The sequence below is a fragment of the Diplotaxodon limnothrissa genome, linkage group LG16, assembly GCF_057381915.1.
Source record: "Diplotaxodon limnothrissa isolate DT_005_m linkage group LG16, D_limnothrissa_male_GT1.1, whole genome shotgun sequence".
NCBI lineage: Eukaryota > Metazoa > Chordata > Actinopteri > Cichliformes > Cichlidae > Diplotaxodon > Diplotaxodon limnothrissa.
In genome coordinates, this window is record NC_140611.1 from 28,202,138 (window position 1) to 28,224,569 (window position 22,432).

Consider the following 22,432-nt stretch of genomic DNA (forward strand, 5'->3'; position numbering starts at 1 on the left):
AACAATTCAGTGAATCTCTGCTCACTGGATATTTTCTCTTTTTCTGATAATTGACTGGAAATTCAATTCTTGGTCAAAAATTGTAAGAATATCTATTTAGTTCAGGCAAAATATAAAGTTTTCTTGATGAATAAATGATAAGTAGAATATATTGTATATATTTGTTATGTTTGTTTTTAGAGAGATTGTGGAAGGAAATGCTGGTGTCCTTATTCTCCCTAGCTAAATATATAAATGCAAAGTAAACTGGCTGGAAAGTTTTCACACAATATCATAAAATCTTAACAATACTCTAAATCCTAATTGGTGCCCCTGTTGTCATTATGCAGCTTGATGCAATTGAAATCCATCCATTCATCCATCCAGCCAGTTGTCCATCCATTTTCGATTTTCTTTAACCACTTATTCGTGGCCGCGGTGGGCTGGAGTCTGTCCCAGCTGACATTGGGTGAAAGGCAGGATAACCTGGCAGGCTGCCAGTCCATCACAGGGCAAACGTATCATCATAAGCAAAATCATTAATCATTCATTCATTGCTGTGTCTACTCCAAAGACATAATGCAGGGTAAAAAGCTAACTCTAGCCACCAATCATTTAAAAATGCTACCCTCATACTGGGGGTTTTCATTTAATGTTTGCTGTGTAGATGATCCCTTTCCAAAAGCTGAAACTCATGGAAAAAATGGATCACTGGAAACGTTTAAAATCATAACAAACCTTTAATAATTGCATATTTATCATCACATTCTTCCAGCCTTTGTTGTGACGCTACATCTCCTTTGGGAATCGATCCATTAGTTGCTTTTATCTTCAGTGGAAAGCTGCTTCCACTGACAGCTAGGAAGTAAGAAACAATCTGGGTCAATGGAGCAGGAATGCCCCTGTGTGGCTCTGGTATGTGTGGTATGGTCATTATGGAGAGCATGGGACAGTAGCAGCAGGTAGGGTCAAATAACAGAAGCCTGGATGATTGACAAGCAGGTGGGAAAGCAAAGGATTCCTCACTGCTGAGTAACTGTGTGTTTTCAGGCTCTTTTCAGATGACTTGGCACAAAAACAGAAGAATTTGTGTGGAATTGTTGTCATTTTATGCATTTAAGTTAAATGCTATTTATAGTCTGCTATTACTGAGGACTCTTTTCAGAACTGTATTTTTCTTTATTACATTTAAAAGGCTTTTTATTAATGTAATGTAAATCAAAGGGTTGTGTCATTGCTCTTGATAAAATGCCTCAAGATATTTTTCTTTGAACGTTCTTTATAAAATATGATTAGCTTTTGACGTTTTATGTAGATGGTAGCAATTAGCAAACTGACAAGTCAGTGATAGATTGTAGCTGAAAGCTCAAAGCTGCGTTGACCTAAATACGTGTTTGACAAAACTAATGGGTACAGATTTTAGTAAAAAGTGTGGCATACAGACAGAGTGTAAGTTTAAGATTATAGTGAGACTCTAAAGACTGACCAGTAACCTAGCCACTGGATAAAAAACACTCCACTTGAATAATGCTTTACTTGAGCAATGCTCTTCAATAAGCATTTGCCCTGTTACCTTAAGAAATCCAAGTTTCCCAAGCTGACCTCTGATCTGCATTGTTCGAAAAGAAAGCTTCAATATCAGTGACGTCTGCAGTTATTTCTCTGCAGTACTAATCAGTGTACTGTGTTAATTTGGAAAGGATGGTGTGTAAAACCGGAAATATGGCTGATAAAATGCAAATGATGCAATTTTCCTTAATCTAATCCCTTAGATTAGTTTATATCTGAATGTATGCAGATTAATCAGGTTAAAAACTGTCTAACTCTTCATTTGGAAAACATTCCCCTTTCCTGTGAACTGTATTGACTGCTGCAACAACTCATTCAAAACATGAATTATTCCTGTATGGAACTGCTACTAATCCACACCCACACCTGTGTTTATTAACCTGAATGTGAATGAAATGAAAAGTAAATATGAGCTATTTTTACAGAGCAATCAATCCTCAGTATTTGCTTTTTATAGAATGTTATACAGGTTCCAGAGCAAAGTGTTGAACTGTCATTGAATGATTTGCTGCCAATGCTTGTCTAACTGTAAGCGATGGCAATAAAAATAGTATCATAGCTGCATTCCACAAATAGCAGAATTGTTGAGTATGAGCTGAATCCTCACTCCTCTAGATGCAGGCGGGGCTGTATTGGAGCAGCTTACAGTGGAGACTAAGCAGGGGAAACAGGTGTTGGTTGCTAAATGTGCTTCCAGTGAACACAGGAATGACAGCTATGTACTGGCCTCTGTGGTTGCTGGCACATTATCCACGCTGGAGCTTATAGACACAGGCTATTGCTGCTCCTACTTTGGTCTTTATGAATGGAGTGCCTTTGCCTCTGATTATTATTGTATTTTATTTTATTTTTTTTCCTTTTGCAAACATTGTACCAACCTTTATTTGTTTTTTTAAAATATAGCAGTTAAAGTTATTATTTTACTAGTTTACTGCCACGTCAAGTGTCACTAATGGTAACAGTTGGTGTCAGAGCCCCTTGAAACTCTACTGGTAGCAAACTTAAATATATATTTATTTTTACTTTTACTTTATATGTCAATGTTTGTTTTTTTCATTCTACTTTTTTAATATTGAAAAGAAATTTGAGAGAACTATTATCAGATTTCCGAATATTGGCTTCCCTGTGTGTGGGCAAACACAGGAATGCTGCTGGCCAGTGTTACGGGTGGGCGTTCTTGTTGTACGCTATAAACAGCCACAAATGTTGATCTTGCCCTGTGATCTATTTATTGATTTTCATTTAGGATTTGAATCATGGTTAGGATAAAATACAGGACTTACCCAACTTTTCAAACTTTGACTTCCTGGTTGACATGGTAACACTTCCCGCTTTCTGTAAAAAACACCAGTGTTTGCAACATTATTTACATTTCATATGGAAATGCATTAATCATTAGGTATGTGTTCAAATGATGATCAATGTTATGAAACAGGTGAGTACTCATAGCGGCCAAATCCATTTTTTTTAATCAGCAACTTCACCATTATCCTTCCCGCATGTGGACAAACAATTAATTAGTACAGTTTTAAAATGTTTTCTTTTTCAAAGACAGCCAATTAAACCAAAGTTTCTTGAGTAATAATGTGAAAACGCCTCATTGCAACCTTTTCTAAAAAAAAGTGAGTAGAAAATGTTACATGTTTGGGCATTCGCCGCGCTGTTGTCCTTCAGCAGTTACATATTACCTTCTCTATACTGCTGTGACTCTTCTCCATGGTATCATTAGAGTTTAATCGAATCTAAACAAAATTAAATTAAGCTGTAATGATCTAATCCAATCTAAATTTGATGAGAAAGCTTATAGAATTTTAATGTTAGTCGTGTTCGAACCTCCATTACGTGGCTTGTTCATTTGACCTGCTGCATTAAGGAAATAATTGGCAGTTAAGAAGGAAAGACTGCAAATATTTTACTGCAAATATTGATCTGAACCCAATGTTAATAAATATACTAAGGCTTGAGAAGCAGAACACGAGGTTCCCGGCTCCTTGGGTGTTCCTTGTCATTTGTTAAACAGGAATCAGGTATCACTTGAAACACAGAGGACTTGGTAAATCAAGTGTAATCAGCAGGACAAGTGTTCTGCGACAGTCCCAGCACGCTTCATTAGGCTGCCCTGTTGACACAAACAGAACGGTGAAAGCTGAGCCTTTCGCTAATACCCCTAACACCCGTAATACTTGTTCAAGGAGGGCAAATTAGCTCTAATTACCCCAGTGATTTGTAGACACTGAGCGGACTTGTGGAAGTGAGGAAAAAATGTTTGAATGGAAAAGGGAAGCAAAAAAACAGTGAGGAGGATGTGATGAGGGATTATGACTACCATATGCTTTACTTTCCATTTCTTTTTTCTCCTAACCATCCTCATCTCTGTATTTATATAGTTTTGTGTTCAGACAGCTGGTGTTGTGTTGCTGATTGTAAAACTAATCATCCGCTCAATTACTCTGGAATGTGTAGCTGGGCTGTGTTATGACCGATGAACTTTCCCTCTCCTACTCTTTTTTTCATCTCTTTTCTGTGGACTCTCTCCAGTCTGCTAATCTAAACATGTGTTTTCTATCTCCACTTTCTCTTCTTCACTTGGGCTGAATTAATTCAGTTCAGTCCAAATTCACTTTTACGACACAATATGAACAAAAAGCAAAGCAAATAAAGAAAATGCCAAATTAGACTATGTCCACAATCATCTATCTTTTAATGTTGTTAATATATCATGTGTGGCAATAAGGTTAATTAGCTTTTTTTAAGAGGTTTCAAGCTTAAAGACAGATTATGGTTGAGACTTAGCTGTGTTTCAAAAGAAGACAACCTGCTAGAGATGGGAGCATTGATCCAAACATCAGTAGTATCAATACCAATGCTGGTATTAGTATTGGATCAATACTAGCATTTTGATAGCGTATTGATTACTTTCTTGGTAATGAAAAAAATAAACCTCAAAAATGCACTATGCAAAATTTTGGAACCTTTAGAGATATGAATATTAAAAAAATCCCCAAAATTGCTTTTCAAGCTTTGAAAAGCCGTGGAAAAGCTGAGAGGTGTGTTTTGCTGTGTTAAAAAATTATTGTGGAAAGTGATTTAGTGATCATTAAAATTTGTTAAGAATTTGTTTCGGTATTAGTGTCAGCATCGGCACTGGCAAAATTTGCCCTGTATTTACTAGTTATACGACACTACTACAAAAGTTTGACTCAGTACCTTTTCAGTAACAAATAGTTACAGCTTGCAAAAGCTTTATTTTACCAGTAAAGACACTGGTTAACATGCTTATAACAGAGTACAACGGTTTTGCATTACCAGCGATAATAAAAGTGCACACAGTATGGGATGATGATATAGTGATGTCTGAGCAACATACAGCTTAACAAATTAAATGGATAACAAACAGGCTGAGGTTTAGAGGATAGCAATGATAGAATTATGAGTATGAGTTCATTATGAGTTGGAAGATCCAAAAGGTGCACCCCAGGTTGGAGGAAAATGTGAATGCTGAGAAAATAAAAGAGAAAATAGAACAATTTACTTTCTTTTCTTAAAATAAATGCATTTGTCTGCCACAGAAAGGATGAGGAGATTGGTCATGGAAGAGGCAATCATGGCAATGAGGAGATGAAGAGCTATAGCCCTAGATTGGCTCAGCACTTATCCTTTTCTCATTTGGTATCTTTTGTCCAGTGAAGCACAGTTCTGTGTGTGCATGCATATGTGTGTGTATTTGTGTGTGTGTGTGTGTGTGTGTGTGTGTGTGTGTGTGTGTGTGTGTGTGTGTGTGTGTGTGTGTGTGTGTGTAGCTGGGCTTGCAATAAGTTCTTCTGGTGAATGTAAGTGCAACTTTGAACTTGAGTGCAAATAAGATTCAAGGATAAAATTGATTCATTTTGGAAAGAAAAATTTAGAACAGGAAATCCACATGAAATAAAAATTGCTTTATTAACTTACATATTTAATCTAATCAGCTATGTTAAGCAGCAAAGAAAAAGTGGTAATGTAATCATTTACTGCTTGGGATATATTTATTGTAACATCAGCACAAAGCACAAGCTTTAAACTTTTAATAACAATCTAATGCTACATTTCCTGAAACCGTTTAACCCCATGGTAATTTTATAACAGACAAATTAATTCACTTTCATTTAACTTCCATTTCTGTGTATCTGTATTTTTTCTCCTTCCTGCAGTGGAAGTGCCTGCAGTGATTCTCCAAGGCTGCCAGCGGGATGCCTGTTTGCATGTAACTACACTACATGCTGATGTGGAGGCTGTATGCTAATGCAAATGAAGAGCTTACTTGCAAATTGTGGCCTTTCATTTTCCACCATATAATGAACCCAAACATCAATATCTTCAGCAAGCATGGGAGACACAACCAGAACTCCAGTCGATGAATGCTCCAAAGTGGTGCAGTGCTTGGTGACAAAGCTGTGTTGTGCAAAACAAAAGAAGAGCTAAAAACATAGATAAATGTGATCATGTTATTTAAGTAGCTAGCGTTAATTGCATGCATGTGTAATAAATGTAATTTCTTGCATAAAAAGTAATATATAATTACATTTCTTTTTACATTTTGCATCGTAAGAGATCTTTTGAAGTCATTTTCTTACAATTATTTGTTACTGCTAGGCTGGACAATTGCAATTCTTGATGATCAGGCTGTTCTGAAAGCTCCCTTAAGACTTGTCAGTTGAGCCACATTGGCGGCAATTGGCTTAACGTTGCTTAGACTGCAGGCTCTTTGTGGTTCCTAGAGTTTTTAAAAGTTGAATGGGAATAAGCTCAATAACCCTCTCTAGTTTTAAGATTAAGCCTAAATTGTTCTTTTTTTTAAATAATTTTTATAATTAGGATTGAGTCACGTGACCCTGAACCACTCTTTAATTACGCTACCATAGGATTAGGCAGCTAGAGAATTTTCCATGATGCTCTGAGTGTTTCTTCTCCACTCTTTTCACTCATCATCTGCTTTACCACTGCACACTATAAAATTTTGTCTTCTCTTTTTGATACATTGTGTTTTGTCTTCTTGGGCTTTCCTTTTTTTGTACTTCTCTTTCCCCTCATCCCCAAAACCATGGCAGATACCTGCTCCTCCCTTCTCTTTCATCTCTTCCTTAAAAAATGTGCCTGGAGGCAACTATTGTTGAGAACTGGTGCTATATAAATAAAATATAAACTACTTAAAAATAAAGTATATAAAGTAAAAATGTTAGCTTTCTAAAGGCCTGTCTGTAAAAAACAAAAAGAAAAACAACACAACACAAAACAAAGATAAAAATAATACAAAGTAACAATTTATTTCGCCTCATTTACATTTTTTTCAGGTTGCAGGAACTCATGTGTTACGTCTTTCAATGAACCATAGACCAGCTAACGTAAACAGACAAGTGAATGAAATGATAGTGAAACAAACATTCAGTTCTGATTAAATAAGTGTTTCTCCGTTGGGCTTTTCTTTTCTATGCGTCATAATTTGTTGATAGTTTAGATGGAAACGCAGCTGCTGTGCTCCAGATTTAAAGTCCTGCTGTTTAGTCGAGATGGAGAGTGAGATACGTGGGAGCGGAGCAGGAATGTTAGTGGGCTGGTACTGCTGATCATACCACCTGGTCAGACCACTCACCACACACACACACACACACACACACACACACACACACACACACACACACACACACACACACACACACACACACACGGACAAGTGTGTTTCTATTAGTTCAGAGGACATTACATTGACTTGCGATTATTTCCTATGAGCTCAACCTTTAAACCAAGCCTTTACTTTAAAAATGAAGCATATGCTTTAGGGGAATATAGGATATGACCCTACAATGTGACACATGTGTATATATTTGTTCTGTCACATCATGTGTAATACAAGTACACTCACACACATAAACATACACACACACTATTTGTGTAATCAGTTCTTGATTGTAAAAATTAGATTTTAGTCATATTATAAACATGTCTGCATTTGGTCAGTCAGTTCATTCTACAAGCTGAAATCAACCAAGACTTCCATTCAAGTGATTGATGAATCTGATATAAACATATCAAACTTAACTGTGGTACGTAAGGTCAGAATTTCTGTGTGTGTGCCTGCCCCCGTCCGACAAACTTCCTGTCCAGACGGAAATGCATTCCTCGGTGTGTATTTGTCAGTCTGGCGGTGTCTGTTTTTAAATGTGCGTTTGTGTGGAAACAGACAACAGACATTTCATGGTATCAAACAATAATGGTCTGTGGAATGTAAACCACTTCCCTTGGTACTGCAGCACAGATCCTGTTGGCTGAATAACATAACATATATGCTCACAGCTGAAGCGCTCAAATTTTTTCCTTTCTTATGTGGTTGTGTTTGAATTTTATAGTATATATGTGCAGCTTCTACTCAAGTAAGTCTTATCTTTAAAGATTCTGATTCAGCATATTAACATGATAAACTTCTGTTTTATTAATTCAGTAGTTATTGAAGTCATTTCTCTTTTAAAATGTGTAGATTTCAGAAGTTATTCTACCTTTATGACATATGTGAAAGAAGGTCTTGTACATGAGATGTACTGTTAAAATACAAGGCTTCTGTGGCTCAGGTGGTAGAGTGGCTTGTCTATCAATTGGAAGGTTGGGGAATAGGCTAGGCTCCTCCAGTCTGCATACTGAAGTAGTGACCAAGGGTTGTCCTCGATGCATCTATCTGTATGTGTTTGTAAATGTTAGAAAACGGTCAGACATCTGTAAAAGCTGCATGAATGTTTGTGTGATTGAGTGAATGAGACTTGTAGTGGACTATGCTTTGATTTGAAAGATGCTGTATATGTACCAGTCCTTTTAAAAATAGAGAAAATGCCAGCATCAAATCAACATGGATGCTTTTCTTTATTAAAGACATTTCCTACATTTGGAAACAACAAACTAACACATAATGGGAACAGCAACAGAGTGCCGCCTAAAATAAACTGATCCTTTTCTAAACTTTGCTTTGGATTAGTGCATCGTGGTCTTGATTTCTACATATCTGCAAGTTTCTGTCAGAGAAAACAAAGCACCTGCAAAGGTTTTGCTTTTCAGATGTTGAATTTATTCCTTAAACATACAGTATCAATATTTACACTACAAATTCCCCGAAAGGCAAAATTGAAAGGCAGCTTCCAAACAACAGTTTTAGCAGAGGTCATCCAGCAAATGACAATATAGCATGGCTTAAATGAACACAGACACATAAGCAATTTATAGTCATCATCAAACATTTTACTGTACAAAACAAAATGGGGGTCAAAATCAAGCTCTTGAAACAGAACCACTTAGTCACGCATCACATGGAAAGTAAATTGGTGTTTTGTGCTGACAGAAAAGAGACCTTCCATTCTTAAAGCTAGTAGTCTTTTTTTTTTATTGTTCTTCGAGGGCCTTGACGTGCAGCCAAAGCATACTGATCACTGTCATTTAAGTCCAATCCTGAGTTCATATCAGTAATTGTGTGGACAGTGCAGGACTCGTAGATTAAGCTACAGTTAGCATTCTATAGCTACATTTTGAATTACAGTGCTGGTGTTGCAGCCATACATTGATAAGCCACATAGTAAGTCCTTTTTGGCATAAGTTGAGCTTTTTGCCAGTCCATCAGTTAGAACCAAACTGATGTCTTTGCTTTGGTTTGATCAAGAGCTGCAAAGAGAAACAAACAGGGTTAAAATGTTATTGTGAGTTTAAGATTTAATGGCGCAGTAAAAAAAAACATGTGAACTTTGACCAAGGCTTGTCAGAGTTACTGAGCCGTTATATCTACCTGTGTCATATGCCTCTAAAGATCCATGGAGACCAGAAGGAGTCCAAGTGGCAGAGGTAGCCGTGACATTGTTGTTGCTGCTGGGTTCGATCCCTGCCTTCACCCCCTTGCCGTGTGGGGAACCCCCTGTGTTGGTGGATGTCTGACTTTGGCTCCTAACACCAGGCAGCACGAGTGAATTGAATCTGGAATCCAATGCCGTGCTGTGAGCTGGGTATGTATGAAGCATGGGGTGATGGTGCCGAGTGTGGATGTGGGGGTGGGAATGGTAGACGTCATGAACATTTGGGTAACCGCTTGTGCTCTGGTGGTTCAGGCTGTAGGTCCAGCTATCAGGAAGGGTAGCTGCAGGTGAGAGGCCGGCCTGGGAAAGCATGTGGCCGGCCCACAGAGCTCCATCCTGTTGGTTGAATGAAACAGGGCTGGAGGAAAAGCCTGGGTGGACTGAAACAGAAACAGCGGGGATACAGGAGCTGCTCTGGGATGGATAAGTGTTGTTCCAAGCTGAGCTTCCCTGACCTTCAGTGAGAGAGCCACCATCTGAAACAATCACATCACAAAGACTTAAAAGACTGACACAAGCTATTTTTCACAATTTTTAGATTTAATTTTTAGGGGTTTTGTAACTATTTGGATAGTTAAACCAAGTCAGTGCATCAACTACATAGGCAAGTGTTGCCTACTCACCTTTCCATAGGCCAGCGGTGGTTGAAGCCAAAGGCTGAGTCACTCTAATGGGCTTGGTATCGCCACTGAAGGTGCTGGACTGACTGAGAGCACGAGAGAAGTGCTCATCTACCACATCACCAATGTTTCCTTGGAAGTAGGTAAACAATACACACCGGGAACTCAAGTACTCCGTCTCTGCTGGCTGAGTACCATCCTTTAACTCGGAATCAGATGAAGATCTGCTGCCTGATTCAGCACCTGCTGCTGCAGGACCCTGCTGTAGGACCTCTTCTCTGGGCAGTATCCCTCTTCCTCCTCCTTGGTGTTGGTCCATGCACTCCTGCATCTTACTGTAAACACTCAGCTTTCTCTGGAATGAGATACAAATAGAGATTAAATGAAAGTTTAAAAGAACAGTAGCTCAAGTTTATTAGAATTTAAATTTTAAAATAATGACCATCTTTGTGTTGGTTTTGAATAGATATAATACAGAAGACAATAATTTCTCACATGTTGGTGGTGCTAACAGTTACACAGAGTTCTAAATGTCATAAATAAATGACATGGAGTCACACTGTACCACTAATTATTTGATGTGGAAGCTGACTGGGAATCGTGTGAAACTAAGATTCTTTTCGCCTCCATTTTGCATTCAAACTATTTGTAAAGCTCAGTGTGCCTGATCCACATTCCTCAGTGACTGACTGACTGTCATTACATCACCGTTTGACCGCAGGATTAATAGTTCCGTGTCATTACGCCTGACCTGTGTTGAATACCAATCTCCAGACTGGAATTTAATCACACAAAAAGGAAATTTAAGGTAAAAGTTATTAAAGCAATTGAAGGATAAAGACTTTGGAACAGAAACAAATTGAAATCGATTGTTCACCAAGGACATTTTATAAATCATCTTAAAACTTTCCTCCGTTGATGATATTTAACAACTTTTTTCTGCTATAATATTTTAATTCCAAACTCAGTTTTAGTTATTTTTTTGTCTTCTGCCAGGTACTTAATTATTATACATTTAGTTTTATAAATCTTTTGCTTGTAGTATGCTTGTAAATTGAATACGAATTTCGATTATCTTGTGAAAATAGAAAAGTCACGCGTCCCCCTGTAGGGCACACGAGCCCTCAAATGGGAAAAAATAAGCTTATTTTCAAGCAAAAAGGAAAGCCTCGAGCTGAGATCTCGGTGTCTGCCCCTCTTAGTGCCTTCAAAAGTTTTGCGATGAATGTCTCACCTGTTGTTGTTGGTGATGGTGGTTATAGTAAGTTGCCTTGTACGCCGCTGCTGGGAGGTAGTGCGCTCCATAGCTTTGGTGGTACATCACATCCAGGCAACTCATCGCGACGGAGCGAAACGGATAAGGAGAAGAGGGAAGCCGAAGGAGAGAAACTGGCGAAACACAGCCGAGGGGTACTCTCCTTGAAACTTCAGACGGGCTGTGTCTTCTGAGCCATCAGTGTCTCCATATATGCCCAAACGCATACAATAGCCATGTCGCCCAGTTTGCATAGAAACAATGCGCCTCCCGTTGCGCGCTCCACCAGCACCACCCGGGGCCACAAAATAGTTCAAAACGGTATGAGACGCACACAATATCCGGAAAAAAAACCTATCCCCTGACAAGTTTTCAGATAGTTCTTGATTGGACAAGCATCATCTTCTCTTGTTTTTCCCCTCTTTCTGTTTTGGAGGGGAGTTATATATTTAGAGAGGGCTGGGGCCGTTACGCACGCCCACCGGGGAAGGGCCTCTATGGCGCAGAGTTTAGTAATGTAGTATTATTGCCGAAAGTCTGAGGGTTTGTCGAGGTTTCCCTACAGTAAAGTTTAACACTGAGCGCTTGTGTGGCATGCCACTATTAATATCTGAACAAAGATTAGATTAGAGAGAGACTACAAATCCTAAACTTAAATCACCATTATCGACAAAGAAGTTTAATTTATTACGTGTCATTTCTTATTTTCAGCCGTTTTCATTGGTCTGATTACAAATGTCTTTATTTTCTAATTACGGGTCTATCAAAATATTCTCCACAGTGTCAAAGCTTGTTAACCATTAATAATTGTAGTAACTGAATCACAGTCAGATTAGTCTAAAAATACTGCAGCAGGCTCATTTAAAACTCCTAATATAAAATTAACACTGTCAGGTTAGTCATTATAGGAAAGGCTGCTTTGAAATTTGCCATGAGAGGAGGGACTTTAATTTAAAAAAACCCTTGACCCTTTTCTTGTGGTCAAACAGCCTCGTCTGTAGGTCGTCTGTGAGCAACAGGTGCCTCTCAACGGCTGGTGCGTTACAATGACTAAAATAATGTGAAGGATAAGTAATGAACGGTTTTTTTTAGCATCGAGATGAAGACCTCAGAATCTCAAAACAACAGCAAAATATCTTTTTAAAAATCGTGGCAACTAAAACTCAGTAGGGCCTCGCTCTTCATTACAAACAGTGCCTGCTAATCATCATTTCCCCCTCAGCGCTTTGATTGGGAGATCTGAGCTGTTTGCTGCCATCTATTGACAAGGATAATAACATCACATGGTTATCAGTTTGTCCCATAGTGAAGCAGCCAGCTAAAGACATTTTGCCATCATGGTTATGAAGCCAAACATGTGATTATATATTAATGTTATTGAGGCAAGAAAAAAAAAGCTCCAGAAATCCCATATATACATGACGAAACTTGCTTCAATAGTTGTTCAAAACATTAAAAAATAATAATAATAATTTTCATCACTTTTTTTCCCAGTGAACACCTGACTGCTCCTAACCCATCATTACATTGATTTTTATTTACAATGAGGCTGTGTCACTCTTGCATCTTTTCTTATGGTATCATAGTATTCCATATCTGTTTTGTCTGATTGACTCAGTCCAAAAGCAAACTTTGAAATTTGAAAATGTTTACATATATTTAATGCAGTTCATTAACAACAACAGGAAACACAAGAACGTGTAAGTACATTCATTGTGAACTGAAACAAAAAAGTGTGTTTTGTCCCAGTTCCAAATGAACACTTACATAAAATTGCTTCTGATCTCATTGAATGCATAGAATGCTAACCAGGTGGTAAGCCAGGTGTTGTGATTTTAAAGAAAGCAACTGCCCCACAGTCCACAGCAAAGGAGATGAGAAACAAAAAAAACAGACAGTCCCTCAAAATCTACTAGTTTCTATTAAAAAAAGATAGAAAATCAGTTATGCTGTGTCAAAAATAATGGTTATATGTAATTTTAAAAAGTAGAAAGGGTGGGAATGACACTAAAACAATTGGTCTAAAAACCCGAGAGCTTATATCTTATTACACTAATTAGCCTTTTCTAATTCCTGCTGAGTTAACACTATATTGTAACTAAAGCACTTCCTTATTCTGCAGTTTTTTTCTGCAAAAATGCTGCTGCTTAAAAAAACAGGCTGTATTTGGGCTAATGACACCTAGCTCCTCCTCTCCTTCAAGTATCTGGCTTATATGCAGCATGCCTGTTCTTCCCTGTGGTTCAGTAAATTTAAAATATGACGATGAGGTCTGAGAGCTTTGTTACTGCCAGCATATTTCTTTGCAGACATGTCTAATGAAAAAATATTTATAACATACATGAATCCAGTACTTCTGACCTGAATGCTGAAGAGCTTTGGAGCACTGTGGATGTTGTTTGAAAGCTTGGCACATGCATATATACACCCACAGTGTATGTATGCATGTATAGTATGGATTTACAGTAGGTGTCCTGTTCATTTTCCCAGTAAAACAAGCCAACAGGCACAACACCAGGGTATTGAAACCAGTGAATGTTATTCACAAAGAACTTTTCCTACTTCCCTTCTGCACGTGTCAAAATGTGAAAAGGGGTACTATCACATGCCATTTCATTAGGTACGCTTGCTCAAATGTAAAATTGCTTTCTGGTCTTATGAGTCTTGATTTTATTGCAGGTGGTAGGGCAAGAAATTGGTGCAAACAACATGAAAGTATGGTTCCATCCTCCTTTATATCAAAGGCTCAGGCTGATGGTGGTGTAATGGTTTGGGATATATTTTCTGGGCACACGTTGTGCCTTTTAATACCAACTGAACATCATTTAAATGCATTGCTGCTGACCATGTCCATCCCTTTATGCCAACAGTTTATGCATGTTCTTATGGCTGCTTCCAGCAGGATAACACATGATAACATCACGTCAGCTCAGATCATCTCAGACTGGTTTCTTGAACATAACAATGAGCTCACAGAACAGTCAGTTCTGAAGGTAAAAGGGGGGTTCCAGCTCAGTACTGACAAGGTGTAATTCATGAAGTGGCCAGTGAGTATATCACTTACAGTGCTTTGAAAAAGCATTCCCCCCCTTCTTGATTGTTTTTTATTTTTGCATATTTGTTGGACTTAAATGTTTCACATCATCAAATAAATTTCAGTGTTAGACCAAGACAACACAAGTAAATGTAAAATGCAGTTTTTAAATTATGATTTCGTTTATTTGGGGAAAAAAGCTGGACAACTCTACCTGGCCCTGTGTGAAAAAGCTGTTGTCCCTAAACCTAATAACTGGTTGTGCCACACTTGCCAGCAAGGACTGCAATGAAGCTTTTGCAATAACTGGCAATGTGTTTTTTTTTTATTTCACTGAGGAATTTTAGCCCACTCTTCTTTGCAGAATTATTTTAATTTACACACTTGAGGATTTTCAAGCATGAATGGAACTCAGATTTTCCGAAAGGTTCAACTATTGTCTCGTCAGTTTACAGAATATTTTCCCAAAAATCATCAAAATGTTGAGATGAGCCTTTGTGTTCCTTTTGGTCAGCAGGGATTTTTGTCTTGTAACTCTGTCATAGATGTAATTTAAGGCCAGTTTATTTCTTATTTTTGAATCTTGAACGCTGACCTTAACTGAGGCAAGTAGGGAATGACGTTCTTTAGATGTTATTCTGGGTTCTTTTGTGACCTTCTGGATGAACTGCTGATCCCCTCTTGTCGTAAGTACTTCGGCCACTTCTGAGATAGTTCATTGCAATTTCAAGTTTTCTCCTTTCATGGAGAATGGCTCTTACTGTGGTTCAAAACCTTAGAAATGACTTTGCAACCCTTCCCAGACCGGCAAATGTCAATGATTTTGTTTTTCTCTTTTTCGTTCCTTCAAATTGTGGCATGATGTGTTGCTTCTCTCTTCTTGAGATCTTTTAGCCTACTTTGTCAGAAAGTTTTCATTTAAGTTACGTCTTGATTCATCAGGTCTGGTAGTCATCAAAGCTGGGTGTGGCTTGTCAAACTGATCTCAGCTTTGTTGTTTAATATTAAAAGTTTTTGATGATCTAAAACATGTAAGCCTGACAAATATGCAACAAACTAATAAATCAGGGAGGGTGCAAATACTGTTTCACAACATTATATAATCAATTGCCTGATCCATTTTGGCTAACTCAAGGATATCATAGGCTTCTTCATACTTAACCTTTTTACACAGAATATATATGTTTCATGTAAAGAAAGCACGTGTTTAGCCCAAATATCCCTTTGAAAGTGCATATAACAAATGCATGTACCATTCATCTTTCTCACTTTATGCACACCTTTAATCAGTGTGCAACTCTCCCACCCACAAACATGAGCGCATGAAAAACGAATGTCTGAGAAACACAACAGGAAGATTTATTATTAATTTTTCTCATCCTGCCTCACTGCATGTTGTTACCAGATATGATGGCACTTCGGGGACTGTGGCAAGAGAGTAAGTGTCATTATTTTCACTCATTTTTCATTCACTTTGATGTCACAATGACAGTGTGACTTATTCCCTCATAAGCAGAAGGTGCTAAAGTGGGGCAGAGCTGTTGAGAAAAACAATACAATATACAGGAACATTTTCAGGATTTTATATTATTTCAGAACAACTCCACTTTTTATTAACATTGCCAAAGGGTAGTCAAAGGAGCTTGCAAAGGAAAGCGTCTGGACTTCTTTAAGTTGCTTGAAGACGTTTCACCTCTCATCCGAGAAGCTTCTTCAGTTCTAAGGTCAAATGGCGGAGAGTCCCAGATTTAAACCCAGTGGGAGTATTCCCCCAAAGAGGGACAAAAGGACCCCCTGATGATCCTCTAATCACCTGAACCAAGGTGTGAAAATGGATGTGGGTCCCAATCAGCCAGGGTTTCGGGTGACCCACAGCTCCTTTGACTACGATGACCTGGATGACTGAGAACCTTCACAGACATTGGCAAAGGGTGGAAAGCCAAATTATCATGGGGAGGATATTTTGAGCTTTTTTTTTAAATGAATATCTTAATTAAGTTCTAATAACTTAATTGCCAAATGTGTATATACTAATTTCCGTCCCCTGAATTAATAACATTTAATTAGAACCACCGAAACGACAATTATCTAATCAGTTATACAGTGGATAAAACAATATCGCTCAGTCTTATTCAATACAACAAAGATAGTGATCGGTAACTGGGACAGTTTGACACATTACTCAGTGTGACAACACTAGCAGCCAAAGACTGATTATACAATTGTGCAGAGATGGCAGAGTTTATCCATATCTCCAGCTAGTGTTGTATAGGAAAACTCACAGACTGGCTTTGGAAGTGGGGCAGTGGAACACGCGGATGCCGGGAGACAGTGCAAGTATTCAAACTTTATGATGGTATTCCATACACATTCATGCACACATGCTGCACAGTTCAGAGCATATTACAACAGACACATACACACAAGCTCTCTGACACAGGCAGTGGACCTCAGGGGCTTTCTGCCAAACATCTGGAGAAGCCCGTGCCTCCGCTGCTCTGCTCCTTAATGAGGCACAGAGATGATTATTAGTGGCTGTTTTAGAGGGGGAAATTGAGGGAGGAGAGGGGAAGGGATAGAAATTAAAGTGAAATTGGATAACTGTTTGCTTTTTACTCAAAAAAAAAGAAAAAAGAAAAAATGAGCGGAACCTCCAGTGCTTTAGATCTAAAGACATTCCACATCCCTATTAAAACTTCACCGTCAGAGAAACATGAACAGGGTTTGAGGGGGTACATCCCAAGAAACCAAAAGAAAAAAGAAGTCACAAGTGTAATGTCCTACATTAGAGTCTGACACATAATTATTAAGGCCCCCACAATATGAAAAGCATTTTTAGAAGTGATTTTAGAACAAGATTTTGCACCAGTCTACTTTTGCAGGATTTTACCAAATGGTTTGGCTTTTTTGTTAGCTTCACCCCGTGAGCCTTATGAAGCAGGTGTGACATAATGCTGAGTGCTGCTGATGATATGTCACATTAAGCAGACTGCAACATCATGAGTTTTGAAGTGAGGTTGCCATCCTTCTTTCCCCCCAGAGATTCTATGGAAACACACACCTGCCTAAGCTGGACATATAGATGACTTTATAGAGCGATGATGATGATGAAGCTGATGAGGTGATAACATTGACTGTAATAAATGCAAATAACCTGCAGGCTGCAAATAAATGCTGGTTCTTTAGAGTGTAAATTCTCTTTTAGAACAAATATCCTCAAGATGCACTTGACCTGAGGTTCATATTTTTTTTACAGTGTAAAAGTTTGTTAATATTATAATTTAATTTTTTATTCTTAGTGGTAAACCTGTGTAAATATGACTAAATTAAATAGATCACATCACCATATAGCATCTCATTGTCATATATCTAATTTAATTACTAAAAGAACTACTTGTACAATTGCAAGCATTATCCGCTGACTATTATGATGGAGATGGATAAACTCCTGCTCCATCTCTAACCAGTTGAAGGTGTAACACGCCCGTCATTCAAATGGGCTGGCTCCATCCGAGTTGTGACCTTAGTTGGACAAGCAGTTAAAATAAATGAAAAAATAAAATAGAGCAGGCATGCCAACCACACAGTTCATATTCAGCCATGTTGTGTTATTATAATAGCTAATAACTGCTCACTTCATTTTAGATGAAGATGAGCAATAGGCTTTATTGCACCTCTCTTTCCTTTTCCACAAAAAGCATCAAGAGAAGCTCAATTGTCCATCTAAGGCCAAGAAACCTAAATTGCATCTGTTAAATTTCTTCCATCACACACTTCTTCTTTTACACATTTGATGTGATTTTAACAGGATATTTAGTTTGGTGGTAGATGTTGGAATTCTTTAGTTAAAAACATGCTACATGGTATGTGTATGTGCCTGTATACTCAAGGTGGATATTGCACTCTATGTTGCTGTAGTAATGCTGTAAAATGCTGTAAACCACTCTTCATAGAGTGCGTGTAAGAGGTGGGGGAGGAGTGGAGACTAAGTCTAATTAAAGATCCATTAGTGCTTCTCCAAGCACATGTATATGAGTGGATTCCTGTTCATTATTAGCCATTTTCAGACTTAAAAAGTAACTACTTACTGTACTTGGACACATATTTTCCTCTCATTTAACGTGAGATTGTGAACATAGATGCATAATTCAGTTTAAGTGAGACACAAAGCAACACAGTGGAATCATTTGCACTGTAGCGCCCTGCTAATGAGGAGCAGCCATTCATTTGTGAGTTAATGGAAATGTAATTTACATGTTAATCCAAAGAAAAAGAAACTGTTAGAACTGTTTTTTCTTCTAAAAGCCCACACTTGTGCTTCTTCATTATCTATTTCCATTGTTCTTGCCATTTTTGCACATTTTATAAATGGAAATGAGACTTTTTAATTGCAAAGTCTAGACAAAGAAAAGCACTTCCTCCACTGTGCTTGCTAGAGTGAGAGTGTCCACAAATAGTTTGTCTGTTACAAAGTGACCGGTGGATTTTAGGTTCGCAGTAAGCATGCTGACCTTGCTTAAAAAGCAGATAATTGCCCAATCCTCAAGTTTTAGCTCATATTCTGCATGTATGAAGATAATGGGAACTGCCCAGGCATCCCTGCAGAAGTTAATGAGATGACAGAGACTCAAAAGCAGGGTCAGGTGGATGGAGGGCAATACACATGAGAGATGTGGCTCTCCTTTAGAGGATCACGCTGGGAAATATGTTCCTTTCAAGCTAAATGGACAAGGATTTCAAAGCTGAATGAGAGAATCCACACCAAATTGGAAAGCAGGGTAGTAATATAACATTGTTTATGTATAATATTTGGACTCTACAGTAGATATGTGTGAAATTAAGCACTTAAGGTTAAGAAATGTGTTTAAATAACACTATTTTTGCACTAGTACCTTTCAAAGCTAAATTTTGTTTCCTAGTTTAACAAATTACATGGGGAATTACACAGAAGACATTCATATTATATTTGACAGTAACAAAATGCTCTCCATAAAAATAAAAAACACAAGGGAAGAGAAACCTCTTTTACTGTGCTGTCACCCTGAAAAAAACAGAAGAATATGCCCGGTTCGTTGCCTGTTTTGCGCATATCAGCTAAATATGTCTCCTTTTTAATCTTTAATGAAACACACAAAAGGGTTGTAAGATACGGGGACAAAAATCAAACCCATCCCCAAGATGCAAATACATGTAAACTGCATCAATACATACATCACCTTTCTCAGCTATCTGTTCCATAAACTCTCTCATTTTGTCTGATACCTCCTTTGCTTAACTTTACAAATTTCCTCCCTCCTTTTGCAGAGCGAAGGACCTCCATTGCCCTTCCAGCTGTAATGACTCTAATTCCCTCATGCTAATGGTGTGTCTGAGCCTGAGCTCCTGCTGGGACCACCAGCCCACTTCTTGTGGTCACAGCTTGGCCCTAAGGCAAGAAGGCCCGTGGACTAGAGAGACAGACGAGAAAGACAGAGAGAAAAAGAGAGGAAGGGCAAAAGATGGTTCTGGTTTGATGCATGTAGAGCATACCCTCAGACAGATTGGCATCCCCAGGCAAAAAGGACCTGTGGATAAAAGAGGGTTTGACCGAATTGTGTGTATGTGTGTGTCTCACTAAGTGTGACATCTAAAATTGGTGCCAGCAGCAGATTTAAACAATAACACCTCACTGTTTGACCTTACTCACAAAACCAGCAGCCTGTGAGATGTCTTCGTGTGTGTGTGTGTGTGTGTGTGTGTGTGTGTGTGTGTGTGTGTGTGTGTGTCTGTCTGTCTGTGTGTATATGCATGTATCCCTTTCATTGATTTTTATACATCATAAATCATGTACATCATGCAGCTCCACACCTGCATCTTAGTGTTGTTTCTTCCAGCTTGTATGCTGTGGTGTATGTGTGCGTATGTGTAGGCGTGCTTCCTGGGAGGCTCGGGAGGTCGGGGCAGGCAATGATGATGAGCACACACTACAGGGGAAAATAATCTCTCATTACCCAGAATTCCCTGATGCTACGATGCGCTGGTGAGCGCGACTAGATTTGTCCCACAGGCAAAAACGAGTGGAGTCACTCACTCGATTTATTAGACCATTCCAAACTCCCCTGCCCTCTGCCTCCCCTGCTGTTACCACCCTGTTCAACTCCTTCCTATCATCACTCCGTCTCGCACTCTCTCAGTCACCTGCTGTCTTCCATATGTTCTTAGTCCCTTGCCGGCTTCGCACTTTTTTTGGGAACTGGATGGAAATATCTTATTAAATACTTATCTTAAAAGTTTGTCTTTAAAGTGTGTCATCTGGAACGCTTACTTTGAAGAGTTTGACAGTTTTAACTTTAGCATTCATTTGTGTTCTTGCAGAGTTAGATAAGAAAATCAATGCCTCTCTTACATGTGCTCAACTCGAACCTGCAGTCTTGCTGAGTACAGCATAAAGACTGGAAACATGAAACTTCTAGACATCTAGTGTGGCTCTCACGGTGATGAAATAAGCCTATAGAAGCACCTTTAAACTTACTGTCTATAAATTTTCTTTTAATTTTAATGGGTAGAAAAACTACAGAAAATGAACAACACTTTATTTTATGAAGGGTTATGGAAGATCTTTTGTCTGCACACTCACATCCAAACTCAAACCCAAGAAAAGGTCTACACATTTATGATATCCTCCGTTCATTTGTTAACTCCCATCTTAAAACCCTGAATTTAGCATTAACGTTGGTACCTTTGTTTTTATTGAGCTAGAACTATAAAATTTCAATTAGAAAGTTATGAGGCAGTTTTAGTAAGCGTGACTATCAGTGTGCATCCAGTGTTAGCATACAAATGCATACAGAAACTCACTCCCCACATCTGGGCAGCCTTCTGGTACAATTTACAAAGTAAGCCATATTTTTTTGTAAGATAATTGATAAAAATGCTTCACAAACAACCAACGCTAAAGACGCAATATCTAGTTCAGTGAATGAAATTAGCTTAGGGTATGTCATCAACTTGTGGCCTTGTCGATACACACATTACAGAAAGTTACCTTGCCCAATGCAACTTTAACCCTTATTATAACAGGGTGAGTTATTGAAAAATCTCTGCCTGTAAAGTTGTGAGAAAAAGACAGCCAAAACCATTTATGTATCACAGGATAAACATGTTTATTTATAAAGTCTGGTATTTTAAAATGGGACCATATAGCCTCAAGTGGACATTAGAGGAACAGTTTTCTTTTTTTTTTTTAAACCTCATTGTTATCTTCATTTTTCAAGTTGCTGATTGATAAAATCTGATTTTTTTTTTTTTGTACCAGTGGTGGTTCCACACTCTACTCAAGTGGTGATGCTAATCAGTGTTTCTATGACCAAAGGATACAGCTTCAATTGCATTCCTATTTCCCTAAGAAGGTTCTTTAAAAAATAAAATCCTCTGTGCATAGTGTATCTGAAGCTTGGGTTGCATGAATGATGTCGTTATTTATTTATTAGTTTTTTAGAGAGAAATTGTTCGTGTGCAGCTTAAAGACACATATTTATACATATATGTGTGTATTTGTTGTATGTATTGAGATTTGACCCAGATTTGTACACTTTTGTTTTAGGGGTTTAAGATAAAATGTTTCGGAATGGCAGTTCAAACATCATCACTGATCACCTGCTGTGCTAATCCCTTGATTTTGCCACGCATTCTCCTCCTGTGTCTGTGCCCTTTTCTCTCTTTCTCTGTCGGTCGTTCTCTCCATCCATCTGGGTATCACTGATCCATCCAACAGAGTGAAGAAGAGCTGTGGAAATCCCACCTCACCCATCATAGCCCCTTGACTTTCTTTATTTGCATACAAACATATTTCAGCTTGTAGTTAGATGTCAGGGGTTTATAGAAGAATACAGAGTATAATCACGTCTTATATCCTACAGTGATTCAAGATTTATGCTTGGCAAATAGGAGAATGAGATGCATAGATTCTGGAGTCCTGTGGGAGATTTGGTGACAATCTATTGCAAATGATACAGCATTAAAAAAAATCATTGTTCTGCTGGTGTATTTGATAGATTATAGTGCTCTATTGTAAAAATGAGATATTCCTGAGCCAGAACTATCTGCCTTGTTGTGCAGGATATAAGGCTCATGACTA

At 38.3% G+C, this 22,432-nt stretch overlaps 1 protein-coding gene across 1 annotated transcript; it reads right to left on the reverse strand.

Annotated features, from left to right (window-relative positions):
• Positions 1–9,015: 9,015 nt before the first annotated feature.
• Positions 9,016–11,653, reverse strand: vgll3 (vestigial-like family member 3). Its single transcript, XM_085374777.1, has 4 exons — positions 11,262–11,653; positions 10,031–10,382; positions 9,344–9,883; positions 9,016–9,222 (listed from the first exon to the last, which is right to left on the reverse strand). Exons 1-4 carry the CDS (start codon positions 11,364–11,366, stop codon positions 9,182–9,184), a joined length of 1,038 nt encoding a protein of 345 aa, XP_085230903.1. The 5' UTR covers positions 11,367–11,653; the 3' UTR covers positions 9,016–9,181.
• Between the last annotated feature and the right edge of the window lie 10,779 nt (positions 11,654–22,432).

Bases quoted from the DNA above. Each gene is read 5' to 3' on its own strand.
- vgll3 (XM_085374777.1), bottom strand. From the start codon at position 11,366: ATGAGTTGCCTGGATGTGATGTACCACCAAAGCTATGGAGCGCACTAC. The intron at 10,383-11,261 runs GTGAGACATTCA...ATCTCATTCCAG, and splicing joins ACCATCACCAACAACAACAG to AGAAAGCTGAGTGTTTACAG. The intron at 9,884-10,030 runs GTGAGTAGGCAA...TGATTGTTTCAG, and splicing joins CACCGCTGGCCTATGGAAAG to ATGGTGGCTCTCTCACTGAA.